The sequence below is a fragment of the Helianthus annuus genome, chromosome 10 (assembly GCF_002127325.2).
Source record: "Helianthus annuus cultivar XRQ/B chromosome 10, HanXRQr2.0-SUNRISE, whole genome shotgun sequence".
Classification (NCBI taxonomy): domain Eukaryota; kingdom Viridiplantae; phylum Streptophyta; class Magnoliopsida; order Asterales; family Asteraceae; genus Helianthus; species Helianthus annuus.
The window spans coordinates 72034961-72060176 of NC_035442.2; the positions used below are offsets into that span (position 1 = coordinate 72034961).

A 25216-nucleotide genomic window follows, 5' to 3' on the forward strand; every position below is an offset into this window, starting at 1 on the left:
ATCTTGTGTCTGTACTTATACACTAGGGACAAAATCGTAATTTGACTGGGAAAGCAAACAAACCGATGAAAAAAATGTAAATTTAAAATGAGGGAAAATCGTAATTTACATGTGAGGTAGAAAACAAAACTAATAGCAAAACTGTAAATTTAAACGGGGCAAAATCGTAGATTTAAACCAAGGGCAGAATTATAATTTTTCACTGGGGGCAAAAGCATAATTTTATTTTAAGCTGGAGGTAAAAACGTAATTTTAAATTGATGACAAAATCATAATTTTAAAGTGGAGCAAAATTGTAATTTGAATAGAAAAGCAAACAAAACCGATGACAAAAATGTAAATTTAAATTGAGGGCAAAATCCTAACTTACCTGAGAGGAAGAAAACAAAACTAATGGCGAAAATGTAAATTTAAACGGGGCACAATCGTAATTTTTCACTGAGGGCAAAAGTGTAATTTTTCACTGAGGGCAAAAGCATAATTTTATTTTGAACTGGAGGTAAAAGCGTAATTTAAATCGATGGCAAAATCGTTATTTTAAAGCGGGACAAAATCGTAAATTGCTTTGGTCCCAATTTTACAATTAAGGGCATATTTGTAATTTCGATATTTAAAATAATAACCGATGGCAAAAGTGTAATTTTTCACTGGGGGCAAAAGCATAATTTTATTTTGAACTGGAGGTAAAAGCATAATTTTAAACTGATGAAAAAAATGGTTATTTTAAAGAAGGACAAAATCGTAAATTGGTTTGGCACAAATTTAAGGGATTTTTACATATTTCCCCCTCCTAAGCTGCCTTATTACGTATTTCCCCAAATCAAAAATAAAACAATTACATATTTCCCCTCCCTAACCCATATATATTACATATTTCTCATTTTCATTAAAATGACTCTTATTTATGACTATTTTACCCTTAATAAACTATTAAATGAATATTTACATATTTCCCCATTCTAATATCATCAATTAATTACATATTTACCCAATTCATATAGTATCACCCTAATTCTTCTACTTGTTACTATTGTTAAAATGCAATCCTTACATGTTCATAATTAATTTCGTTCAAAAAATGTAGGGTCTGTTTTGTATGAGGTAATGGAATGGACGGATGAATGAAATAGACGAAGGAAATGAATGGACAAAGAAATGAAATGGATCATTACCATTCCGTTGTTGTGTTTGGTTACCCATATGAGAATGGAATAAATTATTACTTTGCAATATTTGGTAGACGATAAAAGATGAAAGAATGGAATACAATTAATTAAATTGACATACTCCTTACTGCTTGTTTTAACATCGCTATGGTTTGAAAGTACTGTATCAAATTCAAAGTTAATCATCTTTTTCTCAATCAATCAAAGCTTTTAAAAGAAACAATAATTACTTCTAAAAAAAACCCATTGTGTTTGAATTAATTAAAAAATAGAATGAAATGAAAAAGTTCATCATGCGCAGACATCATTGGTAAAAGGAGAAATGATAAAATAATAAGGTATGCTCGAATAAATATTTAAAATGGAAATTAAACAGATTTAGCTTTATGATTTCTAATTCAATAAACTCCATTAACATCTATTGTAATTCTGACACGATTAAAATAGACAAAATAAAAAAAACTAAATGAATCGCAGAGATGTTTTTCCAAGTTCCACCTAACGCCGGTCGCCGTCTGATGTAGGTGGGAAGAGGAAATGATCGTATTAAACATTATGGGAAATATGTAATTTCTAAAAAAAAAAAAAGGAAAGGGTCGTTGGGTAATTTCTCAAAAAAAAGGGAAATATGTAATTGTTTTTTTTTTTTTTGCTTGGGAAAATACGTAATAAAGAAGCTTATAAAAGGAAAATATATAAAAATTTCTAAATTTAATAAATAAAAAAGTAGTTGTAAATTGGATCTTTAAAATATTATATATTTCCTGTTCATTGAACTTACAAAATGATATAGAGGTAATGATATAGAGGTAATTTCAATCACACGTGACAACCATCATTGCACCCCCAAATCTCAACAAATCATTTGTCCCCACAACATCCCCAACAAGCCACGTGATGATAAATACATTTTGCATTCTCCTACTTTCCAATTTACAACTCTGCTACTGTCACTGCCACTCTGCATATCATTCTTCTTCCCCAAAACATTTCATCCTCTCCTAAACCCTAACATTTCACCATCTCGATTGCACGTTTTCCGGTCAAATCACAGGTAACTTCACCGGATTCTTCTCCTCGCCTTTGCGATTCTCCTCTTTGTTGATTTCTCACTTTTCGTTAGGTATTTCATGTTGCGGATCGTTTTCATGATTTCGCTTTGAGTTTTATCAGTTTATGTAGCGTAATTGTGCGATTTAATGTTTGATGATCATGTTACTGGATTCATCAAGTTCATTAGATCAATATATCAATAGTTTTGCGTCTTGGTTGCACTCTTAGTTTCATGATTTCACTGTATTGACACTCTAGGTTTATTTCAGCAACGAATTTCATGACTTCGATGCGAGTTTTCATGTTTATGTAGCATAAATGTGCGATTGATGATCGTGTTAGTGGATTTATCAAGTTCTTGAGATCAGTAATTTAATAATTGTTTCTATCGATTGGAATGTTTTTATCAAGTTTGTTTCAGTAACAGTATCTGAGATGGTTGCTATTTTTTGTTTAATTTACTGCTATTGTTAAATTAATGTTATTTGCAAAATTGATTAGTATGATTAATGTTAGATCCTATTAAGTATCCAACGGTTTGTGTTTAGTGTTGGAAATGAAAAGATGTTATATTCTATAGATTTATAGTCTTTAATTATTCCTGAAAGCACTAGATTCCCCTTTTTCTTTTGATTTTTTTTTTTGAATGGAGTACGGTTAGGATATCGCTAACCGGGTTAGTAGTTAATATGTTAGTATTAAAACCCCATTGCCTGGACTTGAACCACTAAGCCAAGAGATCATTGGTCCCCTTTTTCTTTTGATCTTTTTGGTTTCTGAAGTTTGGCATAAAGAAGACTATTTGTTGACTATATTTCAGGTGATTTGTATCCGGAATCCATGGATGGTATATGGGGCCCACCTTATTCTCAAGGTTTCCACATTTTTGCCTCTTTATCAACATTCTTGCTTTTCTTTCTTTATTCATGATATTTTATTTGATATTATTATATTATTGTTTTTTTTTTCAGCAAATGAAGATACAATTTCATTCTGTCATCCTTATGGTGATCCACTGTCCATTGCTTTATGCCTTTCTTATTTTTTATTGGTATTGGTTATGTAAGATAAATAGTTGTGCAACTAACAAGCTTACTGAATCTGTAGATGTGATAGAACAGACGAATATAAATACGGAATGCTGCATACACGTGCTTGAGATTTTGTTAAGCAAAGCAGATACTGAAATTGTTGAACATGAAGCAGAGTTAATGGACTTACTGAGTCAACTCGCCTGCACAGATGAAGTATTTTCAAATATGTTCTCAACGTCCTTGAGAGCAAAGATTGATTTCCTTGACTCTTCGATAAGGAAACTAAAGGATGATGCTGAAGGCTTTTTGTCAACATGCAGGGAGCCGGCTGAAAGCATAGATGACATTCTCAAGTCTCTTTTCTGTCATTATTTACAAAAGAAAGATTTACAGGTCTAGTATTTGGATACTGATATATACTGTATACATATATCTCTATGTCTCTTATCATTAACATCAACATTCTTTTTTGATTTGCACACTGTCGAAAGGTTTACTTGCATGAATCGCTTCTTTTTAAGTCTTAATTGCACATTGTCTGTTCTTGGTAGATATCACTTTACGGGTATATTTCTCTTGAAGGGATGCCTTTTTATGTTTTCCCTTCAAAATCAAAAGTTTGCAGATAATACCGGCACTGCTTCGAGCTCCTACTCTCAGGTGCCTGCAGACACTCAGAAGAAACAATTTGGCAGTTCTTCAAATGCTAACCAATTAGAGAAATTCAAAACAGTCAATGTAACCCCTGTGGAGAAACAGAAAATTTTATCGGCCATAGTGAAGGTTGAAGAGGGAAGTATAGATGATCCTGTGAGTATTATTGATCTTCAATTATGATTTTGTTCATTTCAGTTCTTTCCCATCATCTTGCATAAAATGAATGATGTGGAGAAATACTTTTGTGTTCTAGTTTTTGCATTTTATAAATACTACATACTAGTGGGCTATATAATTAGAAAAGCGATGTTAGTATAATATTAATCTAATGTATGATTGAATGGTTTAGGAGTTTTCTATACGATTTAAATACAATTTGGTGACCTTCAAATCTATGCAGTTAATGCGAAAAAAAAATTGGATATCGAAGGACCAATATTTGAGATATCAGTTATCGTGGTGGGATATCGGTAATTTTAATATCATGTAGAATTTATATAATATATAGTAATTTAACACTAACGATTCAGTATACTCTCCTACCATTAACAAATTAACCTTTTGCAACTTGCAAGACGCTAACAATTGTAGCAAGTAGGAACTGATTAAGACTTAAAACACTAATAGCAGTAATAAGAAGAAAGACGAATGGTAGAACTAAGAAGAAAGGTACTGATATCGGGAAAATTGGTGATACACGGTCAAATATCGGTTAGATATCGGTCAATATCACCAATAATATTAGTATTGATATTTTGACCGATATCTGACACCGATAGATTACATGGGGACCGTTAACCGATATTTCGGTGATATATCACTGATATTAACTGCATAGCATGTGCTGGAACTTGAGTTGGAAAAAAATGGGTAGGTCGGGCCAGGGGTCAAAACGGGCCGACCCAGAAACACTTTTGTGTTCTAGTTTTTGCATTTTATATATACTAGTGGGTTACATCATTAGAAAAGCGATGTTAGTATAGTATTAATCTAATGCTTCATTGAATGGTTTAGGAGTTTTTTATGCAATCTAAATACATTTTGGTGACCTTCTCTTTTAGTTGATTTCTGAACTTTTACCGATTTAAGATAAAATTCAAACTACACCTACACAAATACCTATAAATTGGGTTGATTTAACTGTTGATATGAATCTGTTATGCAGCACACGAGCTCTATGGCTAAATATTCTGTTCAAAGTCTTTGCTGGGGCTCCAGAAAGAAGACAGGCATAGAAGTGAGCAAATTTCAGATAAAGGGCCCTATAATAATGAAAAAGGATATTTTACATGATATGACTCCCAGATGCAACTCTATCTGCCCGAAACCATCTTTGGAAACTAAAGGGAAGCGGAAACATCAGCTAAGCATAATCAAGTCCCAGGTAGTGTAATTTTCTTAACAAGGTCTACATATAGATGCAATGAAAGATGAAAAATTTGTATCATTACTGTTTACGTCGAAGTTTAAGTGTATTCTTTATTTCTTTATGTCCTACTAGAGTTGGGGTCGGGTTACTGGTAAGAAAAGGTGTCGTTGAAATGTCGCTTTTTAGTACGGGTCAAAATGGGCAGGGTCCGGTTGACCCGCAAAACATTTTTTTTTTCCACTTAATTTTGTGACAATAAGAATGCACTAGTTGCGATAATGAAATACTATTTTTTAGAAAAACAGATTTTGAAGAAACATTGTTAGTTTGTTACAATAGCAATCTAAATGCTTGAATAAAATGATTTAGGAGGTTGTATACATTATACAATAATATAGACTTTGGACAACTTCAAAACGTTAATTTATTCTTATTTGGGCCAAATGGTTCGAAGTCTCCTAAATCCTTTTTATTTGGACCAAATGATTGAAAGTCTCCTAACTCAAAAATATCCAAAATCTTAATATATTTTTATGGGGGAAGGTTAACGTACAATAGCTCCTTAACGTGTGACGGTACGCGACTTAATTACGCATGTTCATCTGTAAGTTACGCACATTATAAATTTCAAATCCTAATTACGTGTGAAGAAGAAATCACGCATGGTCAAAACACAAATCATGTATAGGTTGTTTTTACCCTAATTACGCATGTTATATCATAATTACGCACGTTATTTTGTTGGTTGCGTACTGTCGCACAGTAAGAGACTTGTATTTTAAACTCTCTATTTTTATGATACTTTATTTTTCTTCTGTAATCACCATCAACATGTTAATTAGTTAAAACATGGACTAAAGAGTGTTTTGGGTCTACTCAACACAGCCCGGCCCATGCTAAAAGATGACCCATTTTAACCCATACTAATTTAGACCCGTTGCCTAAACTTTTGGAATAATGGAATTTAATAATCCAAACTATTAGCCGTTGGCCGGCAACGGTCCGAACTTCAAAAATAACCAGTGGTGGTCCCACCTTTTCACGTATTGTAAACTAATGGACCTTTACTAACAGAACCTTAATTTCTTTTTGTCCTTTATCCTTTTTGGTTTCCATTTACCGGCCAACGGCTAATAGTTGGGATTATTAAAATCCATTATTCCTAAACTTTTTCCTGTCACATGACTTGCATACATTATTGTAAGCCAACCAATTTCACTTTGGATTCTTTTATCCAAAAGAGATAATTATATCAACTCTTATGAACCGGTAAAAGTAATTCGATTGATTTGATTGCACCTGTTCACTGCCAGACATCTGATGAAGGCATGCGTTTGGCAACCGTTCTTTATGATGAGAGCATGAGTTTGGCAACGGTTCCTTATGTACAATCATCTGAAGAAACTAATGCAATGAGTTTGGCAGCCATTCCTTACGTAGAATCAAATGAAGAAGCAAATGCAAATCTTAAAGAACTGGAGTTTCCTCCTGGGTACCCTAAACCACAACACCACCAGAAACAAAGTATCTCCCATTCTCAGAGCCGATATTCTAGCAGTACGTACTCAAGGCGGAAGAAATCCAATTCACCATTGCTGACAGGTTCAAAGTCACACCTTGCACTCATTGTGTCTAGCCCTCTTGATAGAGCTGAAAGATATAGTAAAGTGTATAAGGAGGATTATTACACTGTAAGTGATTTACGGGCCATTGCCAAACAACGGGAGATCAAAGGTTATTATAAGCTTCGCAAAGCTGAGCTGGCACAGATGCTAGGAATCAAGCTTATTAACGGTATGTGAAATCTCTCCCTTTGCATGGCATTTATGCTCTCTCTTTATAACAGCAGTCTTTATTTGATTATATTAGAGGTGGCAAGATGAGCGGGTCGGGTGGGTTGGGTAACCTGTCAAAGCGGGTAAACCTCTTAGTCTATGCAGTTAATATCGGTGATATATCACCGATATATCGGTTATCGGTCCCCGTGTGAAATATCGGTCAGAGACTCGGTACCGATATTATCGGCGATATTGACAGATATATCACTGATTTTCCCGATATCAGTAACTTTCTTCTTAGTTCTATCATCATTCTTTCTTCTTATTGCTGCTATTAGTGTTTTAAGTGTTAATTGTTAGTGTTAAATGTTAGTGTTTTAACTCTTAATGGGTTCCTATTTGCTACAATTGTTAGTGTGTTAGTGTTTTTTAAGTTGCAAAATAACGTATATCGAATTATTAGTGTTAAATTGCTATATATATAAATTCTTTGATATGAAAATTACCGATATCCCATCACGATAACCTATATCTCAAATATCGGTCCTTGACCGATATCCGATCTTTTACCGCATTAACTGCTTAGTTTTTAGTACAAGTCGAAACAAGCCATGTCTTGGTTGGTTTGGCTATCTATTTCATATATATTGAATGCATTAACTATGATTATAAAAACAATTTTGGAGTTTGCATACCCTTTTGACCTGTGCTAGTGTGTTCCGTTAACTGCATTTTTATTTGACCCGTTTGAGATAAAACACAAGCTAAACCGACCCATTTATAAATAAATAGGTGAGAATTTTCTCCTCGACGTTATATTTTAGTAAACGGATTTGAACCTGCATGCAGGAAGAAAGAAGCAGCCGAATAAAAGTGAGACACAGCTGGTTCGGATGATAAAGTGTGAGCCATAGTGATTGCAGCTACAGGGTTCTAACACCATTTATGGAAAGGTTTATACATACTGCTAAACAAATGAAAAAAATCAGTATTAGATTTGACTTGTTAAACACAATCTAAACAACTAGTTTTTTGTAACTAAACTATATATTACAAACTCGATGCTATTGGCTGAATAGAGACAGGGCGTACAAGTCTAGGAATTTGAATACGTGGGTGTTTACAGTGTGGTTAAATCAGTTAGAGACGCTAAATCTTGGGCCTCTCGGAAACGAGGGCTTGTCTGAATTGGTTATTAATCGAAAATTAACCGAACCGAAACGAAAACCGACAAATTAACTGAACCGATGACTTTGATTACGGTTACGGATAATGCTAATAACCAAACCGAACCGTGCACACCCCTAATTATATGTACATTGTAAAATCAGAGACTCAAAAATTTGGGAGGCCTAAACGCTTTCTTATTTTTTTACAAAGAAGGCCGGCATGGTTTCGAAATTGATCTTACACCTATTATTATACCAAGCAAACATGTAAAATTAATTGAAAATTTTGCATTGGATCAAATGGTTAGCATCAACACATCATTTCCCAAACAAATATCACACTTGCGTATTCCCTAATAAATTTACAGAAACACGTTACATCATCATTCCATCAAAATTAAAACAAAACAAAAATCTCTACAAACTCATGCACCCTTTAGTAAAATCATAAAGTGCAATATTATTTGGGACAAAAATTAATTAACCTATTAACCTATCTATTAAAAACCAAACTGGAATGAATACATTGCTTATTCAAAAGTCGAATATGTGTTTGCCAAATTGCAGAGTCAAATAGATATTACACCAAATCATCTTTGCCTTTCAAAGCTGCACGGTACTTCACAAGAAAATACCCGAAAGCATGTCCCACCACCACACATATAAAAACACCAATATTGTAGGACATCACAGCCAACATTACAAGGTAAGCAAGTGCCATTCGAAGCCCATGAACCGACGCGTGAGCCAACCCGCTCATGATTGGACTTGCTCGTGTCTTGACGGCAGAAAAGTAGGCTAGAAACTCGATTGCAACCGCGACGGCAAAGAGAACAACTAAAGCCAAAATGTACATGCCCAACTTGCCATTAGGCCAGTCATCGAATAACATGGCTACATTTTTGCCCCAAAAGAAGGTCATGTGCATCATGCTCATGCCATCCATGGTGTGATTAGGCATAGGCATGGGCATGTCATGAGACATAATGTTTAAAGGGAGAAGTGGGAGAGACCGTTATTTAACTTTATGGTATATGTCCAAATTGCTTTGTGGGTATGTTGGTTAAATAGAGAGAACCAATGTAGATTTACATTGGAAAAATCACAAGAATGACTCATAATACAAGAAAACGGCATGAACCATGCCATTTCATAGTTGTACTTGAAATTTTAGAAACATTCTATTGTAGTAAAAGTTTTTTTTTTTTTTTTTTTTTTGGACTACAATATTATATGCTAAAAATATAAAAAATTTCAATGTAGGGTGCAACCTGATATTTAAAATTCTTAATTTACAAAATTGCAAGTTGTGAACTATAAGTGGACCTCGTTCTTCACTTGTTTAGCTATTTTACTTGATATATAAATTACACACAAGTTTGGAAAACAAACTAAAATCAAGTTAAAAATTAACGCTCGTATAGGAGCACTATATGCCTACGGGGGTGCACTGACCCTAGATAAGTTTCTAGCATATAGTTGGTGTACAATAGTTGGAACAAGCACTTCATTCTAAGGATATGGTTCTTGGTAGATATTCTAGTGTAATCGGAATTGATTTGTTGATCAAAGTGAATTATAATACACATCAAGCAAGTTAGAAGATGCGAGAGTGCACGCTTGTTTGAGTTATTCAAAGTGTATGGGCGAAGCCCGTATTCTAGGGGGGTTCCAAGGGGCTGAGCCCCATGCTAAGGTCGAGCTACCGAAAAAATACAAACAATTTTATGGCAATTTTATTCAAATTTAAAACTAATAATAACCACCTCTGTAGAAAAACCCTAAAATTCAATATCAGTTTTTGGTCATTCTCTCTAGTTCATATGAATTCACCAAAAACCACACTTTTGTCTTAATTCCCGAAGTCAGAGTTGTATCTGATTGAATTATTCGGTAGAACCATCGAAATCAGAGTTGTATCCGATTTGAATTATTCGAGGAATCCATGAAGTAAACAAATAGACAAGTAGCTGCAAAGTTAATGTGGCAGCTCATGAATCATGTTGCTGAAATAGTATCTGCAGATAAGGATGTCTTAAAAGAGCTGAACCAATTATGTGAACATTTGATATATCGCCAGATGAACTGTTGCAGCCAGAACAAGTTAATCTTTTATTAGGTAACACTTTTATTTAAATGTTTCTGGTTTGTCATGTTTAACATTATGTGGCAATATCTTATGTGATCTATGTGATATTATAGAGAAGTCGGATGTACAAATAGACATTGATGATGATGAGTCTCCAACATCAGAAAATACCAGGCGTTTGCAAAGAAATTGCAGCAGTCCAGATGATTTGGGACCGAGTTTCGCGTCCTTGAAGCAATATCCAGGATAGCAGCAGGTGCTGGGTGCTGATTCTTGTGCTGGAGGAGCTGATAATGATGATTTATACAACATAGATCACGTTACAAGTCAACACTTATACGGGATCAGCGATGCCAATGTCGTTGCAAATTAGATGAACACAGAATAGTTTTTTCGGCTTCTACAATATGTGAATGTGTACCCGGCCGCAACGCGACGGGTGTTCACCTAGTTGTATTCTTAAAAGACAAAAAAGACATATTAATGTTTATGTCTTCACCCCAAGTTTATCACAGATTTATTCTCATTTACACATTATTTTCCTAACTTATCACATATTTTTTTACAGCATTTTTTTTCATTTACACATTATTTTTCTAGGAGAGAATCAAATAGGAAGTTTATTTTGGCTAGGAAGGATAGGAAGCAATAGGGTTATGACATGTGGCAAATTTAAATAAAGAGGAAGGGTATTTTATTCATTCGTATCCAATCTTCTTCCTTCTTCCCCCTCAGTAACTTCAAAACCCACCATCTTCAACCTTTTCTTCACTTTCTATCTCAATAATCACTACATTATAGTGCGATTTCGTCACCAATCAATGATTCAAACACCCAATCAACGTGTTCTTCAACTTTTTTTGAAGAAACCTAGTTTAACTTCATACAATATCTCATTTTTTCCCGTGATTTTGAAGCGAATCACTTGATCCGTTCGATTCGATCACTGATAAGTGTTTCTATCATTCAAATTTCGTCAATCGTTGAAGAAATCGGCTTCAATCCATGTAAGAAATTCTTGAATTGCATTTTTATGATCTGGGTTTTTGAATTAAGTCATTGCGTTTTACGGGGGTTCCAAGGGGGCAACGCACCCTTGGCGGGGGTCCGGGAGCAGCGCCCCTGGGAGCAGGGTCCAAGGGGCAGAGCCCATGGCTGGGGTCGAGCTGCATCTGAAAATTTAATTTTCTGGAAATTGCCTCATTTTCGTAGACAAAGAGAACACTTTCTGGCCATTACGTTTTTAGAAAACCACATTTTTGAAGTATTTTTAGTCATTGCGTTTTAGGTAAAACACATTTTTATGTGTTTTCAGTCCATTGCGTTTTAAATAGAACACTTTCTTTTGTGTTTTTAGGCCATTGCGTTTTAGAAATAAGACATTTTTATGTGTTTTCTGGCTATGGCGTTTTAGAAATACATATTTTTGAAGTGTTTTTAATCCATTGCGTTTTAGGTAAAACACATTTTTATGTGTTTTCAGTCTATTGCGTTTTAGAAAAAAGACTTTTTTAAGTGTTCTCTGGTTATTGCGTTTTAGAAATAAGACATTTCTTTGTGTTTTTGATGCATTGCTGTCACACCCCGATTTCCACGTGTATCACCGGTGGGCCCGGTGGGGGATTACCGTGACGTAGTTGGCAACAATATAGTCAAACCACAATATATAAATGCACAGCGGAAGCAATAAGATAAATATAACTCAACCATTTACCGTAATATCAATGTATTACAATTAGTTGAATAGTATTCACGGGATGGATCAAAATAAATAAAAATGTAGTTCAACAGATAAGACACCAAGCTTGCGAGGCTTCAAAACGATGCTATGGAGCTAATGCCAGCCAATTACGTGTAGTACCTGCACTTAATCTTTTTGGGAAAATACGTCAGTTTACACTGGTAAATACATTCAACCGACTCTTTTGTAAATGGTTGATAAAATTGATTTGAATGCACGAGGCACAAATTCTTTTATAACTTGGGAGAATTATTTAAAATTATAATCTTGTGAACGAATTACATGTTCCTTCTTTGCGTTCAGTAGCCCGGATCGTGCCGGGTTAAAGATCAATAGACACACCACATTTGCGTAAAACCGAGGCGGGTAAACCATCGGCTACGTCTTTTAATAGTATAGACATCAACCGGGTGTACGCCTACACCCGGGTGTCGAGGTTGTGGCCATTTCGTAAAATGATGCCAAGGATATCCGGGACATGGTCATTAACCCCCCCCAAAGGCTTTTAAGTAACAAGACTGTTTAAATGAGGCGATCAAACTATTCAATGAACCACCTCAACGATGGAATTATTTGATGCTCAATCAAGCGGTATTTTATATACCGTAACCCAAGCCCGTATAAGGGAAAATAAGTTAAAAGTATTTACCTTTGCAATGTATATTCCTTAATCAATTAAGTCACTGATATCTTTTACTGGGGCTCCTTATTCTGGAACGAAGGTTTTAAAATAACCTATTAGAATCCTAACGGGTCTTTATATTAGCCGTAGCCTAGACCGGTTAGTTTCGAGGGATAGATACGGTTTAATCGCGTGAAAGGCGAAAACCGAGAATAGAATGTGATTCTGACCCAACAAGTTCGGAGACTTGTTTTATATGGGTTTAATATTCACACTCTGGATTTTGGGGTCAAAATAATATGGTTTGACCCATATCGGCTAATTTATGTAAACTAGTTACATAAGCCGAACCGCGCGCGCAATAGGCGCAACGGGTAACCGTAGGAGTCCTACACTGTTTTCCTAAGTCAATATACTTTAAAGAGGTTGTGGTATCAGTAGGATACCTTCCATAATGCCCGTAACGAGTTTTGGTTCATTATAAGCCCCGTAGGGGTTTTCCGGTCATTTTAAAGACTTTTAAAGGGATTTCTGAGTTCTACAGGAAACCTGAGTTTCCCGATCAGTTTGATAAGTCTAAAATATCATATTTATTATTTAAAATCAGTAGCAACTGGAATCGGGTCAAAAGACCTTGTAGAACTCAAGTTTTGGCCGAAAAGGGCATATTCGGTATTTACCGAACCGTAGCCATAACCGCAGGTTATGAGCAAGGTAAAAATAATTAAAAATCTTTAAAAATCCCAAAATATTATTTTAACACAGTGGGTAAAAGTTTTGGTGACGGAATCTTGGTTTAGGTAGACGTTATGCTAATTGCGCCGTTTATTACAAAAGTTTCTTATAAATGCGCTATTTAGCATAACTCCCATTCTAGACCTCGGATTGGCGTGAAATTTTCGGGACATGCTTAGAACTTAGTAAGCAAGGTTATGGTCCCTTCACGTGTCCGAAATACTCGTTTTATTTTAAAAAGGGCGTTATGGTTAACTTTTAAGTAATTAACGGAAATGCATAAAAGACTCGGATAAACAACGAACCGGTCACAGAGGGTGATACCATCACGTGACCTGGTCCTAAGAGAGTCCTAAGGCATATCTACATTGTACTAAAACGGGTCAGAACTGAAGTCAAAGCAAAAGTCAAACTTTTGCGACATTCGGCTCCGAACCGGGCCAATATAGCAAATGGTCGATTCAAACGAGTTTAGACAAGTTTATATACTTAACATCATGTTTTATAAGTGTCAAAACAGGTTTCATAACATATACATTACAAATTATGCATAAAATTGCAAAATGACTTTCTGTTGACTTTTTGGGTGTACGTTTGACTCGACATTTGACATAGTTAGAGTGGTGATCAGGGGGAACCCTTTTAGAGGTTTATTACCCACCAAAATACCAACGCATAACTACTTTTGATTCGACATAAGACTGAGCTATCAAGGATTTATCTTGAAGTCAAACCGTAGTTACGACGGTTTGATTTTTAGCTATTTTGCTAAGCAAACAAGACCATAAATGTTTTAAACAACTTACAGAAACTTGAACACGAAGTAGGATGATAAGAGAAAGCTTGGAAGCTCCAGAGATGATCAGAGAAGTGTGTTTGAAGAGTGGTGAACTTATGAACACAACATTCCTATTTATAGTGCAAGACAAGCCCTTAGATCATTACACATTGGTCTATAAGTGATCATGGATGATGGGCAGGTGTCTCTAGGTGTTATGGGTCGAGTAGGGGGCACCCATGCTTCACTTATTGCCCATTTGATCCTTCACAAGCTCAAAAGGCATGAAAGTCCAAAGTTTCTGCATCTAGGCGTCCCACGCGGCCCACATGGGAGAACCATGCATCTTGTACGCGGGCCGCCTGAGTTTAAATATCAGACGCGTGGAAATAGAAGGCTCGCGGCCCGCTTCAACTTAACCAAAAATGTAAGGCGGCCCGCGAGAGGTCAAGATTTTCAGAATTTTAAATCTTTGGTAATCATGATCAGAATCTGGTAATTAATAACGAAATCTTTCGTAATTATTAACCTGACCTTTCGGGTTTGAAGGGGTAACTTTGCGGTTTGGCCCTCGATTATTTACAACTAAGGACCTCATGTTATTACCCGCATTGTTAAGTCCCCGGTTAACTTTGTTAATTATTCAGAAAGCCTTAACTTTCATTACTGACGCTTTTAACCCTTCTCGTACGAATTTGGTCATAACTTTCTCGTTTTAAAACGGAACTTCGCGGAATTTATATATTATATTCTAGTGAGCGTATTTTACTGTTACAAAGCCTCGGGTACGTCAAAGGGTCACTCAGAGGTATAATTAAACATGTTGACACAGTTAACCCTCGCAGCTTGTAATCTCCCACTTTCTTCCGCGTTTCGCTTCCGTACGATCCATGATTTATTCGTTTGAAGGTACGAGCTCCATTTAGGGTTACTACACAGTATACTTACCCTTGTTTGACATTTATAACCCTCGAATTTATATACTTTCAAGGTTTGTCAACATTAGTCCTTTATTTAATATAATACGCCACGTGTAAACTCAAGACACGTGTCAATACATTATTGGACACAAAAATTCGAGGTGTTACATCCTCACCCCCTTAAAATAAATCTCGACCCGAGATTTACTCAAATAAATAAGGATATTTTTCTTTCATCGTGGATTCAACTTCCCACGTGTATTCGGGACCTCTCCTGGCATCCCATTTAACTTTAACTATCGGCACATGTTTTCTTCGGAGCTTTTTCACCTGTCGGTCTTCAATCGACAAAGGCTTCTCCACAAACTTTAAGCTCTCATCTATATGCACATCTGTGTGTGGGATCACCAATGATTCATCGGCGAAGCACTTCTTTAGATTGCAGATGTGGAACACATTATGAATTCCATTGAGCTCTTCTGGTAAGTTTAATTTATAGGCAACTGACCCGACCCGTTCGATAACCTCAAAAGGTCCTATATATCGCGGGCTCAGTTTACCCTTCTTACCGAAACGCATCACCCCCTTCCAGGGCGATACTTTTAGTAACACTTTTTCACCTACCTCAAAGTGAAAATCTTTACGCTTCAGATCAGCGTAACTTTTCTGCCTATCACGGGCAGCCTTGAGACGTTCCCGGATCTGGACAATCTTGTCCGTTGTCTCGAAAACTATCTCTGGTCCCGATAATTGGACCTCTCCCACTTCCGCCCAACAAACAGGCGATCTACACTTTCTACCGTATAATGCCTCGAAAGGCGCAACCTTTATGCTGGTATGGTAGCTATTGTTGTAGGAGAATTCGATTAGGGGTAGGTTCTTATCCCAACTACCACCTAAATCGATAGCACATGCTCGCAGCATGTCTTCTAACGTTTGAATAGTACGCTCACTCTGACCGTCTGTCTGAGGATGGTAAGTCGTACTGAAGTTCAAACGTGTGCCCAAAGATTGTTGGAAACTCTTCCAGAAATGTGACGTGTACCTAGTATCCCTATCCGAGATAATAGATACAGGTATGCCATGTAAGGCGACAATCTTATCAACATACAACTGGGCCAATGTATCGGAGCTATAAGTCTCCTTGATGGGTAAGAAATGAGCTGACTTAGTCAGTCTATCGACTATAACCCATATTGTGTCGTTTCCCTTGCTCGTTTTTGGTAACTTGGTGATAAAATCCATAGTTACACACTCCCATTTCCATTCAGGAAGTTCAGGCTGTTGTAGCAAGCCAAATGGCTTTTGATGCTCAGCCTTGACTTGCGCACAAGTCAAGCATTTGGCTACATAGGCGGCTACAGACTTTTTCAAGCCTATCCACTAATAATTTGCCTTTAAATCCTGATACATTTTGTCTACTCCGGGATGGACAGAATATTTGGAACTATGGGCTTCCTGGAGGATAACATCGCGTAGTCCTCTATAAATAGGAACCCATATCCGTCCATTCAATCTCAAAAGTCCATCCTTGTGAAGAGTTAACTGCTCCTCAGTTACTCCCAACTTTTCCTTAGGATAATTAGCTTCCAACACAGCCTCTCGCTGTGCAGCTAATATCCTTTCAATCAAGTTGTTCTTTACTTCCATCCTCCTCGCATTGATTCAGATGGGTTTCATCCTTTCTTTTCGGCTCAAGGCATCAGCGACTACATTCGCCTTGCCGGGATGGTACCTGATCTAACAGTCATAATCATTCAAGGTCTCCATCCAACGGTGTTGCCTCATGTTTAGCTCCTTCGATTGAACAAATGTTGAAGGCTTTTGTGATCTGAATAGATCACAAACTTGATTCCATATAGATAATGCCTCCACAGTTTTAGTGCGAATACAACGGCACCCAGCTCCAAGTCATGGGTGGTGTAATTCTTTTCGTGCACCTTCAACTGTCTTGAAGCATAGGCAATCACTTTGCCTTTCTGCATGAGCACACACCCCATGCCGGTGTGTGACGCGTCGCAGTAGACTACGAACTCATCGGTGCCTTCCGGCAGCGTCAACACAGGAGCGTTGCTCAGCCTTTGTTTCAAAATATCAAAGGATTCTTGCTGCTTAGGGCCCCAAATAAACTTTTCCTTCTTCTTGGTAAGAGAAGTTAAGGGCGCAGCAATCCTTGAGAAATTCTCAATGAATCTTCGGTAGTATCCTGCCAATCCTAGGAAACTACGGATCTCTGTGGGCGTCTTTGGCTCTTGCCAATTCATGACCGCCTCTACCTTAGCGGGATCCACTTGGATACCGTTCTCACTTACGACATGTCCAAGAAATTGGACTTCTTGTAGCCAGAATTCACATTTAGAGAATTTGGCATAGAGTTTCTCGCGATGCAGTAATTCGAGAATACATCGTAGGTGTTTCTCATGGTCGGCTTTATTCTTGGAATAGATGAGAATGTCGTCGATGAATACGATGACGAATTTGTCTAAATACGGCTTACAGACGCGATTCATGAGGTCCATGAATGTAGCCGGTGCATTTGTGAGCCCAAAAGGCATCACTAGGAACTCGTAGTGACCGTAGCGAGTCCTAAATGCTGTTTTGTGTACGTCTTCATCTCTGACCTTCAGCTGATGGTAGCCCGACCTCAAGTCGATCTTTGAAAAATAGCTAGCCCCTTGCAATTGGTCAAACAAATCGTCGATTCTTGGCAATGGGTATCTATTCTTGATCGTGACTTTATTAAGTTCACGATAATCGATGCACAGACGCATCGATCCGTCCTTTTTCTTTACAAACAGGACAGGTGCTCCCCAGGGAGACGAACTAGGCTTGATGAATCATTTTGCTAACAGTTCATCCAGCTGGGTTCTTAATTCCTTCATTTCAGTCGGTGCCAGCCTGTATGGTGCTCTAGCAATGGGAGCTGCTCCAGGAATGATATCTATCCTGAATTCCACCTGCCTATCTGGTGGCAACCCAGGTAGGTCTTCAGGGAATACTTCTGGATACTCCGAAATGACAGGAATGTCTTCTATCCTTGCTTTGGGTTCTTCAATAATTACTTGTGCCATGTAGATGACACAACCTCTTTTTAAGCACCTTGAAGCTTTAAGCATAGATATGTTCTCAGGCAGTCCATACTGCGTATCCCCTCGAATGGTGAGCGATTCACCAGTCGGGGCCTTTAGCACAATTTGTTTTCTATTGCAGACTATCTGGGCCTGGTTGTGCGCTAACCAGTCCATGCCCAGAACAATGTCAAAACCAACTAGATTAAAGGGAAGTAGAGATAGAGGAAAAGAATGGTTCTTAATGGACATCATACATCCCTCTAATATAGTGGAGACGGTCTCTACAGTGCCGTCTGCTAACTCTACTTCGTACTTTACATTTAGGGTTTTAATAGGCATGTTCAACAGTTTGCAAAATTTTTGGTCTACGAAGGATTTGTCAGCGCCTGAATCGAAAAGTACTCTTGCAAATATATTATTCACGAGAAAAGTACCTGTTATTACGTTGTCGTCTTGCAGGGCTTCCTTCACATCCATTTTGAAGACTCTAGCGTTATTCTTTTTGGGTTCTTCAGTCTTCTTGGCGATCTTGGGGCAGTTGCTCCTGATATGCCCCTTCTCACTACAGTTGTAGTAGGTCGCGTCCTTGATCTTCTTACAGTCCACAGTTTTGTGGTCTTTGGACTTGCACAGTCCACAAGCATACGTCTTTGACTGCGACTGTGAGTTTGGCCCAAACCTGCACTTCCCAAAGTGGAATTTCTGGCAGTTCTTGCATTTGGGCTTCTCTCCCGATTGTTGCCCTTCTTTTCTCGACTCGCTCCCTTTCTTGCCATCACCGTTTCCACGGTGTTTCTTTCCTGACCTTCGCGAGGTATCATCCTCGCACTTCCTCTTTTCTGCCTCCTTGTTCCTCTGCGATCTCAGTCTGACCGCGTCCATCGTGAGGGACAAAGAGAGGTCAGTCACGGACCTGAAGGTCGTTGGCCGAGAGGCCTTCACACTAGCCTTTATCGCGGGCTCTAACCCCCCGATAAAACAAGCAATCCTCCTTGGTTCCGGGGTGACTAGATAAGGAACCAAGCGAGACATCGTATTGAAGCTCGTCAAATAGGCCTGGCAGTCCAGATTGGTCATCACCAATGACACGAAATCGGACTCTATCTTCTCTACCTCATGCTGAGGGCAGTAATTTTCCCTGATGAGAGAAACGAATTCCTCCCACGTCATGCTGTAAAGTACAGCTTTTCCTGAGGCCTGAACCAGTGCCCTCCACCAAGCTAGGGCCTCGCCCTTAAATGACTGTGACACAAACTTCACAACATCCCTTTCAGCGCAGCCACTGATGTCCACAACTGTATCCATCTCGTCCAACCATGTCATACACTCGACAGCACCCTTCTCCCCCGTAAAGTCTCGGGGTTTACAAGATACGAAGTACTTGTATGTGCAGCCCCTGGCCTTGGAAGCATTGGTATACTCCCTCTCGCGACGAACACTGTTCTCGTTTGACGAGTGGTTGTCGTCGTCTTTCTTGGGCTTAGACGAGTGGTTATCGTCATCCTTCTTAGGTTTGGATAGTGGTTTGCTGTGGGTTTTCGAGTGTGTCTTTGGCTTTGATGGTGGTTTGGAAACTGTTCTGCTTCGGGACTCTGTATATTGTCGATCCAGAGCTGCTTGCACAGCATTGTCGACAAGTGCTTTGAGTTGAGCGCCCGTTAGATTTATTTGGGCATTATCATAGTCATCTTCATTTGTATGATTACTTCCTTCATTAGGATTCGCCATAATAGCTTGTATCTGCTGCAGAAGATAACGAAAATTCTATTTAGGAGTTTATCATTGAATTGTCTTTTATGGCAATTCATTAACCATGGTAATAGAGACCATATCCGGTTAATTTGTTACTCACTTTTCATTTAGGACTTGAATATACTTATCCTAATTACAATTAATATCGCTAGTGGCATAAAAGCCTAGTCACGAGGACGTTATTAAAACATTAGCCGAGATTACAGAGAATCACGGTATGAAGGTTTGAACCGTAGTCCTTTTACTCCTTCTGACAGGGAGTCATAGACCACCACTGTCTTTTGTCTTATTATGACAATAATTATGGCCCGTAGGCACTACATCTCTAATGGATGTTTAACAAGTGATCATCTTTATTGATGATTCAACCCATGATTTATTATATCATTAATTTGGGTTTTGGAATCCTTTAAAGGATTCTTGTATAAGAATGATGTGTGTGACTTTAACGAATCACATCTGTCATGATTGTTAACATGCTTACAGCGGTTAACAGGGAATCAGAATCTTTTAATTAGGTCTTACCATCTTGGCCGGATCTTAAAAGACACCTGGCTAGGTTTCACTCTAAGATTCTTTATTTAGGCAGATCAAATTAAAAGGAATGGTTTTGATTTATTTCATATATAGTGATAACAAAATGAAATTCATAATACAACATTCCATAATTTTAATACGATTACATACCGCCCTAAACGGGACTTTTAAATAGTACATACCTATATGGAGGTTTAAAATAAGAGATAAGTCCACACAGGGACTAATACAAGATAAGTGTCCATGTAAGGACTAAAAGATAAGTCCACGTAGGGACTGAAATATGATAAATGTCCACGCAGGGACTTCTTTTAAAATAAACATTAGAACATACATACGGACTAATGGTCACGTTTCTTCTTCTTGCCCTTTAGTAGGTTTGCTAAGCCCTTGAGGAATCCTCGGTGGCTCTTACGTTCTTCCTCGAAGTCTCTTTCCACACGGCTTAAACGGTGGAGTATTTCTTCTTGTTCATGAGGAGAGAAACGTGGTTGTGGCGCCTGTTGCGGAACTGGAGGTCTGGGAGGTAGTGGATACCCATGAGCTGAGTAGTCCGGTGCTCCCATGTTCCCATGAGCTCCGTCAGGATAGCGTGCATTATATCTAGCCGACACCACATATGGGTCGTGCTCGTAATTGTAGTTGTAATGTGCTTGTGACGGTTCGAACGGTTGTAAGCCGTTGGACCCGTGTAAGCAGGTATGGGTTGGTCATACCCAAATGGTGGCGAATTTGGTGCAGCTGGTGCGGAGTTCGCCTCCTGTATAGGACTTGAAGGTCCTTCTTCTTGTAGTGGCGGGTAATGGCTACTACTAGAGTGTCGAGGGGTGCTGAAGTGGAAATCCCCTCCTCCTCGTGTGGACATACGAGCATTTGTCCTCCTACGCCTTGGCGGATCAGGCATTACTGGCTGTACCGGTGGCAGAGGTGGTGGCGTAACTGCCACGAAGCGTGAATCCTCGGAAGGATCCTGCGGATGTCGCGGTTGTTGTGATGTCTGCTGAGGTGGTGTGTAGTACCACTCATGTCGGTCAAACAATGCTTGAAAGCTATCTGGTCCCTGATAGGGTGTGCCATGGAAGGATGACCCATCAAAGACTTCTATTGGGTGCGTGGGCGTACCACGAGCAGGTTCTGTCGGATCAGTATCTTCGTCCATATGATCTTCGGAGAAGTGATCTTGCGGCCCTAATGGAACAAAACCTGAAGGTTCCTGGATGTAGTCAGCTGGATTAAACTGACCTCTGAAGTATGGAGTAGGGTCGTCAAAATTTCGGTGCGATACCGAACGTTGTAGAGGTATGAAGGAGGGTTGCGGGTTGTTGGGGTCATTCTCGGAATTTAGCCCGAATGAGTGCCGGTATGATGGCGTCGAGCTGTGCGAGGTGGAATGCCTCGCAGGTTCGTAAAGGTCTCTTCGCCTTTGCGGTTCTTCACTCCTCGTGGTTGAAGGAGCTCGCGTACCTGAAGGCCCGGCTTCGTGATCGTGATGAGTAACGATCTCTCCTCTGCCTCTTCTTCCTCTTCCTCTTCCTCGGAAAATCACTGGCGGCATGTTTCCTGCTTTATAAAACTTTAAGTAAAAATAATAAAAGAAAAGACAAATTGGGAATAACAATTCGAATTTGTCCTATGTTCTTGTCTAGACTCAAGTATGTGCAATTGTGTCACTGAGATTAAACACGTTAGGATAGTGTTTAATTCACTCAATGTTGGCTCTGATACCAACCTGTCACACCCCGATTTCCACGTGTATCACCGGTGGGCCCGGTGGGGGATTACCGTGACGTAGTTGGCAACAATATAGTCAAACCACAATATATAAATGCACAGCGGAAGCAATAAGATAAATATAATTCAACCATTTACCGTAATATCAATGTATTACAATTAGTTGAATAGTATTCACAGGATGGATCAAAATAAATAAAAATGTAGTTCAACAGATAAGACACCAAGCTTGCGAGGCTTCTTAACGATGCTATGGAGCTAATGCCAGCCAATTACGTGTAGTACCTGCACTTAATCTTTTTGGGAAAATACGTCAGTTTACACTGGTAAATACATTCAACCGACTCTTTTGTAAATGGTTGATAAAATTGATTTGAATGCACGAGGCACAAATTCTTTTATAACTTGGGAGAATTATTTAAAATTATAATCTTGTGAACGAATTACATGTTCCTTCTTTGCGTTCAGTAGCCCGGATCGTGCCGGGTTAAAGATCAATAGACACACCACATTTGCGTAAAACCGAGGCGGGTAAACCATCGGCTACGTCTTTTAATAGTATAGACATCAACCGGGTGTACGCCTACACCCGGGTGTCGAGGTCGTGGCCATTTCGTAAAATGATGCCAAGGATATCCGGGACATGGTCATTAACCCCCCAAAGGCTTTTAAGTAACAAGACTGTTTAAATGAGCCGATCAAGCTATTCAATTAACCACCTCAACGATGGAATTATTTGATGCTCAATCAAGCGGTATTTTATATACCGTAACCCAAGCCCGTATAAGGGAAAATAAGTTAAAAGTATTTACCTTTGCAATGTATATTCCTTAATCAATTAAGTCACTGATATCTTTTACTGGGGCTCCTTATTCTGGAACGAAGGTTTTAAAATAACCTATTAGAATCCTAACGGGTCTTTATATTAGCCGTAGCCTAGACCGGTTAGTTTCGAGGGATAGATACGGTTTAATCGCGTGAAAGGCGAAAACCGAGAATAGAATGTGATTCTGACCCAACAAGTTCAGAGACTTGTTTTATATGGGTTTAATATTCACACTCTGGATTTTGGGGTCAAAATAATATGGTTTGACCTATATCGGCTAATTTATGTAAACTAGTTACATAAGCCGAACCGCGCGCGCAATAGGCGCAACGGGTAACCGTAGGAGTCCTACACTGTTTTCCTAAGTCAATATACTTTAAAGAGGTTGTGGTATCAGTAGGATACCTTCCATAATGCCCGTAACGAGTTTTGGTTCATTATAAGCCCCGTAGGGGTTTTCCGGTCATTTTAAAGACTTTTAAAGGGATTTCTGAGTTCTACAGGAAACCTGAGTTTCCCGATCAGTTTGATAAGTCTAAAATATCATATTTATTATTTAAAATCAGTAGCAACTGGAATCGGGTCAAAAGACCTTGTAGAACTCAAGTTTTGGCCGAAAAGGGCATATTCGGTATTTACCGAACCGTAGCCATAACCGCAGGTTATGAGCAAGGTAAAAATAATTAAAAATCTTTAAAAATCCCAAAATATTATTTTAACACAGTGGGTAAAAGTTTTGGTGACAGAATCTTGGTTTAGGTAGACGTTATGCTAATTGCGCCGTTTATTACAAAAGTTTCTTATAAATGCGCTATTTAGCATAACTCCCATTCTAGACCTCGGATTGGCGTGAAATTTTCGGGACATGCTTAGAACTTAGTAAGCAAGGTTATGGTCCCTTCACGTGTCCGAAATACTCGTTTTATTTTAAAAAGGGCGTTATGGTTAACTTTTAAGTAATTAACGGAAATGCATAAAAGACTCGGATAAACAACGAACCGGTCACAGAGGGTGATACCATCACGTGACCTGGTCCTAAGAGAGTCCTAAGGCATATCTACATTGTACTAAAACGGGTCAGAACTGAAGTCAAAGCAAAAGTCAAACTTTTGCGACATTCGGCTCCGAACCGGGTCAATATAGCAAATGGTCGATTCAAACGAGTTTAGACAAGTTTATATACTTAACATCATGTTTTATAAGTTTCAAAATAGGTTTCATAACATATACATTACAGATTATGCATAAAATTGCAAAATGACTTTCTGTTGACTTTTTGGGTGTACGTTTGACTCGACATTTGACATAGTTAGAGTGGTGATCAGGGGGAACCCTTTTAGAGGTTTATTACCCACCTAAATACCAACGCATAACTACTTTTGATTCGACATAAGACTGAGCTATCAAGGATTTATCTTGAAGTCAAACCGTAGTTACGACGGTTTGATTTTTAGCTATTTTGCTAAGCAAACAAGACCATAAATGTTTTAAACAACTTACAGAAGCTTGAACACGAAGTAGGATGAAAAGAGAAAGCTTGGAAGCTCCAGAGACGATCAGAGAAGTGTGTTTGAAGTGTGGTGAACTTATGAACACAACATTCCTATTTATAGTGCAAGACAAGCCCTTAGATCATTACACATTGGTCTATAAGTTATCATGGATGATGGGCAGGTGTCTCTAGGTGTTATGGGTCGAGTAGGGGGCACCCATGCTTCACTTATTGCCCATTTGATCCTTCACAAGCTCAAAAGGCATGAAAGTCCAAAGTTTCTGCATCTGGGCGTCCCACGCGGCCCGCATGGGAGAACCATGCATCTTGTACGCGGGCCGCCTGAGTTTAAATATCAAACGCGTGGAAATAGAAGGCTCGCGGCCCACTTCAACTTAACCAAAAATGTAAGGCGGCCCGCGAGAGGTCAAGATTTTCAGAATTTTAAATCTTTGGTAATCATGATCAGAATCTGGTAATTAATAACGAAATCTTTCGTAATTATTAACTTGACCTTTCGGGTTTGAAGGGTTAACTTTGCGGTTTGGCCCTCGATTATTTACAACTAAGGACCTCATGTTATTTACCCGCATTGTTAAGTCCCCGGTTAACTTTGTTAATTATTCAGAAAGCCTTAACTTTCATTGCTGACGCTTTTAACCCTTCTCGTACGAATTTGATCATAACTTTCTCGTT

The 25216-nt window shown here is 38.4% G+C and overlaps 2 protein-coding genes across 2 annotated transcripts; one reads left to right on the plus strand and one right to left on the minus strand.

Annotated features, from left to right (window-relative positions):
• Positions 1-2071: 2071 nt before the first annotated feature.
• LOC110873677 lies at positions 2072-8168 on the plus strand. Its single transcript, XM_022122668.2, has 8 exons — positions 2072-2220; positions 3040-3093; positions 3191-3226; positions 3327-3646; positions 3872-4063; positions 5076-5294; positions 6593-7073; positions 7907-8168. Exons 2-8 carry the CDS (start codon positions 3060-3062, stop codon positions 7969-7971), a joined length of 1347 nt encoding a protein of 448 aa, XP_021978360.1. The 5' UTR covers positions 2072-2220; positions 3040-3059; the 3' UTR covers positions 7972-8168.
• A 379-nt stretch (positions 8169-8547) lies between these two features.
• Positions 8548-9233, minus strand: LOC110871459 (copper transporter 6). Its single transcript, XM_022120200.2, has one exon. The coding sequence runs from the start codon at positions 9209-9211 to the stop codon at positions 8807-8809; it is 405 nt and encodes a 134-aa protein (XP_021975892.1). The 5' UTR covers positions 9212-9233; the 3' UTR covers positions 8548-8806.
• Between the last annotated feature and the right edge of the window lie 15983 nt (positions 9234-25216).

What these genes read in the sequence shown, in the direction of transcription:
- LOC110873677 (XM_022122668.2), top strand. Translation starts at nt 3,060, where the DNA reads ATGGATGGTATATGGGGCCCACCTTATTCTCAAG. An exon ending in TTCATTCTGTCATCCTTATG is followed by an intron (nt 3,227 to 3,326) that starts GTGATCCACTGT and finishes CTGAATCTGTAG; the next exon opens with ATGTGATAGAACAGACGAAT. An exon ending in AGGAATCAAGCTTATTAACG is followed by an intron (nt 7,074 to 7,906) that starts GTATGTGAAATC and finishes ACCTGCATGCAG; the next exon opens with GAAGAAAGAAGCAGCCGAAT.
- LOC110871459 (XM_022120200.2), bottom strand. Translation starts at nt 9,211, where the DNA reads ATGTCTCATGACATGCCCATGCCTATGCCTAATCACACCATGGATGGC.